General features: G+C 50.6%; 1 protein-coding gene across 1 annotated transcript; it reads left to right on the top strand.

The window, feature by feature from the left end:
* The first annotated feature begins 2217 nt into the window (after nucleotides 1-2217).
* Nucleotides 2218-3673, top strand: LOC125942669 (alpha-(1,3)-fucosyltransferase C-like). Its single transcript, XM_049660923.1, has one exon. It carries the CDS (start codon nucleotides 2310-2312, stop codon nucleotides 3426-3428), a length of 1119 nt encoding a protein of 372 aa, XP_049516880.1. The 5' UTR covers nucleotides 2218-2309; the 3' UTR covers nucleotides 3429-3673.
* The last annotated feature ends 4250 nt before the right edge of the window (nucleotides 3674-7923 follow it).

Below are 7923 nucleotides of genomic sequence, written 5' to 3'. Positions count from 1 at the left end.
CGCCGCTATCACTTGCAATGCCATGCAACTCTTGGAGTGCGTGGAAAGGCGCGCTCGTAAAGTTCACCTGTTACAATACGCCCCCCTCACATGTTGCTGTTGTTTTGCATGTCGACGTTTGTCTGAATTAGGTGACGCGGGTAGTTTTATTGTTTCTTAGCCTGCGCAGTCAAAAGTAGTCAGTTGCGACCGTCAGATACTTGTTTACTTTAGTTGTTTTCGTGCAACAGCGCTGGCCGACGGGCTTGGCGTCCGACGAAAGGACGAGCACTCTGCGCAATCTACGCCCAAAGCGTTCGTCGGCCTCCAAAGAAAGTATGTTCGGTGCAGCGATGCGATTTCGACACCCGTACGGCTGATCTTTTCCAGCATCGCTTTTCGCGCTGAAAACTCGGAACGCCCATGAAGTCGAATGGCGGGGCAATTGAATATACAGCTTTAATGGCAGGCCTCCGAAAACAAATTTCGCGCCTATGAGAACAAAATGACGTCACTTCTGTTTTTGACGGATATGACGTCAAATTATTTTTTCTTCCGCCGGAAGTGTTCCCTCCTCACACAGATGGCGCTAAGACCCATGAACTACCGGTAAGCAACCATGTTCTGAACGTATGGGCTTCTATGGAAGCTTCGCTACCAGATGTATTTACCTTGACGAGTGCTTTACCCAACGCGAACAATGTGTCTTGCTGCTGGTGCGCATCGTGCATGTCAGAGCAACTATATGGCTCGAAGCTAAGGGGAACAATTTCAAATGTTGTAAAGCGGAAGCTTGTTCTAGTCCCTATCATAGAGTTTCATACAATCACTACTAGAGGGAACCGTGGCGCTAGTATCTACGGGAGCTGCAAGCATGGCAGTTCAGCCAGCGTGGGAACGATGGGTAGTACGTGGATTTGCCTAAACTTCGTCCTTCTGGCTTTCAATGGCTTCGCGACTTTTGCAAACTGATCATTTTTAAGAAAGTACCGTGTTATAAATAATTAAACAAACATTAATAGAATTGTCCGATGGCATGATTCGAACACAGGTACTCTAGCATAGAAGCCCGATAGTGAAACCATTACGCCAGGAACGCGTGGACAAGTGGAATCACAGCCCTTAGAAGCTATTATGCGTGTCCGCAGAGTCTTATTGCCTTCTGCATTAAAAAAGAAAAGTATAGATTGCTTTAAAATTTAGGCCAGTAAAGGCAGATAAAGCGTATAAACGAAGCCACAAGAACGCCTGCAGTCACAAGCACGAAGATCAGACATATCTATGCATAATTCCCATGGTGGCTGAACGATCACAGAGCCAGAGTTCCCTCTAGTGATTATTGTAGGAAACGCTATGGTCACTACAGGGCACAACAAGTGATAGTGACACTGCTTAAATCTAGATGCCCTCGAAAGTGCAAACATGACTTACGTGGCAGACCCTCTCTTGAATTAATGCATTTTGTACTTTCATATCTTCGATGTAGGCCAACCTTTCATCGCTCCTTGTGCACCGACTGTGTGTGATGGTTGTTTTTTTGCCGCGCTGTGTTATCAAGTCTAGAAACATGTCACGTTTTTATGCCACCGTCTAGACGGGATGCAAAACATGAAATTCATATTTCACCTCGCTGCAGACTTTGCACGGTGCGGCACCGTTTTTGCAATGCGTCGTATTCGCAAGGTGCGCATACCATGATTTCAGACTCTGTCGGTGCGAAGAATATTACTTATCACTGCGTCTGCGCGTTAAACATGACGTTCTCATTGACCCTTAACACGATAAAGGCACAAGAGTTGTTTGCTGCAGGCCGGTGGGCGCAACGCTCTGAAGGCGCAAAGACTTGCTCGGCGGCTCCTCTTGCAGGTACCGTATGCTTCACTCGCGCTAATTTCTTCGTTTCAATTTTCCTGGCCGCTCTGTGTAAAGAGCACTAGACTGAACGTAGCTCGCATGCATGCCACTTCATAGCAAAGCTTTCTTAAATGTTTTGCCAGCGACCTAACGACACCAGTGTGTGCTTTTCCCATCTCTCCTGGAATGGCAGTTTTGCGTACGTTCCCTCACGCCCCCGCATTGTCCAATCTGGACTACCGTCCTGTGCTCTTGCTCTACCACTGGTTGTGTAGTGGCAGCCACAACCTTGCTTACAGTAGCAGTCTTTTAATCGGCCTTTTCTTTTTTCCAGGTTGATTTGCGCTATGGACGCACTACGCAGAAGCTTGCAGGGCGCGCGAGACGTCGTTGCGGGCTTCACGAACCGAGTCAGTGGTCGTATCGATGAGTGGGTGCTACAACACCCGCATCTGTGGAATCATATTGAGACTTTCATGCTTATCGTCTATTTGTTAGCTTTCTTCTTTGGTACTGCCTTTGTCTTAACATTGTCGCCTATCAGAAGATACGTTGACCAGCCGACGGTAAATTTTTCGCAGCCCATTGAGCCACCGCAAATACTGCTGTGGTCGCATTTCGGATACCCATGGGATAATACGACACTTCCGAGCCACAGAGGATTCTTGACATTACCGTGTGTGCCTAACGGTACCAACGTCTGCTACGTCACTAAAAGCCGCGACGACATCCACAAAAGCGACGCCATCGTATTCAACGCTGAGAGCGCTGACTCAGCGGATTTGCCCTCCGACCGCCGCTGTGACCAGGTATGGGTGTTTTTGACAAGTGGCTCGCCCCGGCGGCCAATTCCGAAGGTCCTCTTGCAGTCGACGCCACCATTCAACTGGACCATGGCGTTCCGGGAAGACGCCGACATCGTGGCACCCTACAGGTTATGGGGCGACACAAGTACCAATAATTCTGCATCGAGTCTTGTAGGGGACTTTGGCGACAAAATTGTAACTGCCTTTTGGATGATTAGCGAGTGTGAGCAAGAAAAATTGAAACGCACCAGTGGCTCTCCACTTGTCGACAATCGCTGGAGTGGAACCGAACGTTTCATAGACTCTGTTCTGCACAACTTCGACGTTAGTCTAATCAACGACTGCGGGGCCGAGACTTGCGCGTCTACAGACGAATGCCTGCGTCTGATGCAACACATTCATGTCTTTGTCATCGTGATGGAATCTTCAGCTTGTTTTGGGCACCCGGCCGAATTGATCTACGCTTCGTTGAAGTACGACATTATACCTGTGCTTTTTGGCGTCGGAAAATTTAAGCACTCGTTACCACCTAATGCCTTTGTCGATACCACAAATCTTTCTCGTGAGGACGCCATCAGCGTTCTCAGGAGCATTAGCAGGTCGCCACATTTTTACGCTCACTTTATAGCGAAGCGACGACATTTTTCTGTTAGCAGGCCACCAATATTGTGCGCTTTGTGTAGTGCGATGTACGCTCCGCCGAAGAAATCGTGGCACGGTGATCTTGTACACTGGTGGCAAAGACGTTCAACATGTTCATTGAGAACCAGTAATGGCACTCGTACATGACAGCTGGCGACTTACAATATATCGTTGCAATTCGCAAAGTGCTGGTGACGCTAATGAGTGCTGGTGGTCACGTCTGGCGCCCGCGCTGGAAATTATACATGGAGACAACTTGACAACTTCGCAGAGGCTTGTGTTAATGTGAAGGCGTTTTGATGCGAAAGCATCAAATGGAACATAGAGCGAAAAAGCCGGCGTCTGTCATCTGGACCAGTGAAAAATGACACCTAAATTCCCATTGGCTGCAGTGATCTCCTATAGCCTTGGATGTGTAGGCCTCCCTCTCTGCCACCAAGACGGAGGCCCTCCTGATCCACCCACTGGCCTCGGCCCGTCTTCACGTCAGGCAGCTAAAGGGTCAGCGCAAACACCCTGCCATGATGACGGTGGTGACGTAAACTGGGGCTCACCATCGACCACTGGCTCACCTGGATTCCAGCCGCCAAGGCAACCACGAGCAAGGTGCGCCGAGTCCAAGGGGTCATCAGTAGGTTGCAGCAGCATGGCCGTGGGTGCACTGCTAAGTGGGCGCTGCGGCTTAACAAGGCCGCCGCGACATCGGCTCTACTCTACGCTCTCCCCCTGGTGCACCTGTCCCCAGCCTAAAGACAACTGGAGGGACTGCACAGGGGAGTTGCGAGGGCCATCCTAGGGCTCCCCAAATACTCCCCTGTGGCAGCAACACTCGCCGAGGCCAATGATTGGCCGCTGACTCTACGAATGCTTCAGCGGGCGCTGGGGCATGTCCACCGTCTGCATCGGACCCCTGACGGCAGGTTCTTCTTGGAACGACTTCCCAGCCAGCCGGCTTCACAAGTGGGAAGGCTCTGCCAGCTCTACGAGGAGATAATCACGGATCCACCAGTGGCAATTGCCTCACCACCACCACACCATCGGCCTCCAGAGGTCCACCTCTCTCTCGATGGGGCAACAAAGCACCGAACACCTGCGGCCGCACTGCAGCAGGCAGTGACCTGTAAACTCCAGGAGCAGCGGCGTGCGTCATCCCAACCAGAACCAGCAGCAGGCAACGCCGTCTCCCTTTTCCTGCAAGCTCCACCGCGGCAGAGCTAGCAGGGCTTCACCTGGCTGCTGACCTCCTGGCTGAGGACCTTCCTGCTCAGCCGATCGCTGTGCTGTGTGACAGCAAGCCAGCGCTACAGACCATGACCAACTACCACCGGGCCCGCCTGACGGGGTCCCTCCTGGCCACACAGCTCTCGGCACTCGCCACCTTCGGAGTGTCCGTCTCCTTCCGCTGGCTCCCCCTCCCACGTGGCATAGAAGAGGCCGACCATCACCCTAGTGTTGCATTCACCCTAGCAGTGGCGGCGTCTGACTACTCCAAGCGACGACTGAAGCAGCTCACCGTCGCAATTCACCTGGATACAAGGGTGGCAAACGGCAGAGGTCCAAAACTGCTCTGAGACTGGCCTCACCAGCCGAGAAAGGGCCCCACTGCTCCGACTCCGAACTGGCTGCATATGGACGGCAGCCAGACGCCACACCAAGGGCCGCATCACCTCATCTTCCTGCCGACAATGCGGTGATCCTGATACCCTCGACCATCTCTGTGCCTGCCCGGCCCTGGCACAGGAACGTTCGAGGGTCACCACTGTCTAGACAACAGGGCCTCATCACCTTCTTCTTTAACTCCCACTCTCCCTCCCACAAGACGCTGCGCCGTGCTCCCAGATGGGCTGCAGAAATAAGCCTTCTGCCCGATAGCGCGCTAGGTGTTGTGTGTGAGGGAATAGGGCATTGCCGCGACACCATGTCACCCTCGCTCTCGGAAGCCTGTGTTATCCGCGCAAGCTCTCGTCTGCGTCCTAACTGCGCCTCGGTGATCACTATAAATAAATTAATGTATAAAAAACAGATAAATTCAAAACGTTGGCGGTAGTGAGTATCGAACCTACGACCCAACGCTCAGAGGCAGAATGTCTTACTGGGCAAAACAAGTGCCTCCTAGATAGCAGGCCTCTGCACTCTGCTTTATGACGTACCCTATAGCGTGTAGTTTGCTTATTATTCTTTTTCTCGTGTCTCTGGAATGATTTTATTTTATTAAATTGAGTGTTTGTTTTTTTACGTCACCTCCCGTCTCATGCCTCTGGTCCACGGTTGATCAAGTGGGAATCTTATCCCCGGTAAGCAGTCGAACCATCCGTAAATGCACGCGGGGTGGGTTTCTTGCCCCATCCCCTCCGTTCAGAGAGTGCAAATAATTATACCCCAATGTTTGACAATGTCTCTTGTTCATTATTACACTCGACTCCCGTTCATTTGTCCTCTGTTAATACTACTTTTCGACTAATTCGAACGCACTGACAGTCCCGGCGAGAAACCACGTTACTATGAAACAAAAGCTCGCTTAGTTCGAAAGACAGAGGATGCCGCTTCGGTTAATTCAATCGTCACCGGTGACCCCTCATGGGCGCCGCAGTTACTAAAAAAAAAAAAAAAAAAAAGCTTGAAAATACAAATTCACCATACGGCGCTACTTCCTCAAGCAGGCCTAGGAGACCAGGGCCAGTTTCATGTCCTCATCAGTGATGGCGCCGCAGTCGTAAATTACGCATCACGCCGACCACCAAGAGCGCTGCTTTCGTTAAAAAAATGTATCTCCTACGCCGAGCCTGATACACTCACTTTATTCAAATATAGAATACAAAAACTCGCCGTACGGCCAAGCCGTCACTAGCATTACTTTAGGACAAGCTTGATGTCTATTACCATGAAGTATTAGCGAAACCATCATTCTTTTCTTTAACTCCCTCATCAATTTGGCCATTATGGCCGCCTTTCTTACTGTTTTAATTTTTAATAGTTATTACAGTTAGCACGAGTTAAGTCGTAGGCTCGGTTTGAGTGGTGAAATAAATTTTATGCGTAAGTGTCAGATGACCCATTGAGCGAAATGCAGCTCCACTAACGTGAAACCTGGGAAGGTACGAAGCATGCAGTGATGCACCACTAATGGGCTCATACTGCTTTAAGCAATGGCTCCTAACCCCGTAAACACGGCCTTCCCATTACGACGACAGAAGAGAAGTGAGATTCTACGCTGGAATGATGAGCGGCAACGTAGCCAGCTGTGGAAGACGACAATGAACGCGGGAGAGCTCGGCACGAGGGACGGGCGAGCACGAGCCGCTTGCTTACCGTGACTATACAACAGCTAGGAGACGCCGACAGCCCGGGCGCATAAGGTGCTTCGCACCTAAAAAAACCAAGCATTTGCACTTAATGATTTTGCGAACATCGAGCCACACAAAGCGGCGATTGCGAGCAGACTAGAGTGTACTAGGAGTGTACACAAGCCGAGTCCATACAGTCGCGCCAATTCTAGCTGTGTTCTCGCCATGTGATGGTTAACTCCCCCTTATTAGATGCGAAGCAGCTTATGGCGGGGGCTTTGTCCGTCCCTCCTTCCGTCCCGCGGCGTCCCACATCCCCACAGCACATGCGCATCCCCTCCCCCTCTCTCTCCTACGCTCCCCCCTTTCTCTCCTCTAGGAATCTTCTACTCTACGGAGCGGCGGCCGCGTCCCACACCCCCACAGCTCATGCGCGTCCACTCCCCCTCTCTCTCCTCTCCTACACTCCCCCCCCCCTTTCTCTCCTCTAGGAATCCTCTACATAGCGACACGCACGACAGGTGGGGCGACAGCTGCATACTCCGCTGGGGGCGCCACGGTTGTTCCGCGTTATGAAAATGACGGAGCGCGCGCGCTTTCTCCGTTTCCCCGGATTAGCGCCGAACGCTCGCGGTGTCCGTGACTGCAGCAGGCGCCTCTGGCGGCGGCTCGGCCGAGCTCCCACCAGCTGCGCGCTACTGCACATGCACCGTGACGTCATCCCGGCGTGTCGTCTGCTGCGCGCCGCCCGTACACTATGCAGGGTGATTCCATGTAAGATCGAACAAAGGATGGCCGGTCGACCTTTTAAATTTAGTTCGAAATTTTATATATTGTTGCCTGATGAGTGGAAAGAAGAGATCCGCAATTGGTTTTGCTGCCAAAAATTTTTTTCGCAGCACCGCGAATCAATAATGACGAAGAGGTGGAGTGCCGTGCTCACCTGCTCTGCTGTTTTGGCCAAGTTTGGTTATGAATTACACAAACTATATTTAAGTTAGGTAGCTGAAATTTCTCTAAATAAATATATGCATGTTTTGCTTGTGTTAAGTTATTTTTGGGTTTTGTGGGTAGCGTAGATGTTTTTATAAAAAACCTCAAAATCGGCCCAGGAAACGTTTGTTTGTCTACTTTGCAGGTCTTTATCTCCAAAAAGGTTTGTGGTAGAGCGGCAACAATTCCAGCATTACGTTCTAAGCATACTTATTTACCAAACTGCTAAAGCTTATATTTATACAACTTTTCAATAAAGAGATACTATCAGGCTAACTTCAAGAAAACACCGAACAATGGAAATTTCTGATGACAATTAAAAAAAAACACCATTTTTGATATTTCTTAAACTTTGCCCACTTATT

The sequence above is a fragment of the Dermacentor silvarum genome, chromosome 1, assembly GCF_013339745.2.
Source record: "Dermacentor silvarum isolate Dsil-2018 chromosome 1, BIME_Dsil_1.4, whole genome shotgun sequence".
NCBI lineage: Eukaryota > Metazoa > Arthropoda > Arachnida > Ixodida > Ixodidae > Dermacentor > Dermacentor silvarum.
Note: the sequence above shows the minus strand (reverse complement) of the source record. Positions and strands in the feature narration are given on the sequence as shown.

Coding starts and splice junctions, on each gene's coding strand:
- LOC125942669 (XM_049660923.1), top strand. CDS start 2,310: ATGCTTATCGTCTATTTGTTAGCTTTCTTCTTTGGTACTGCCTTTGTC.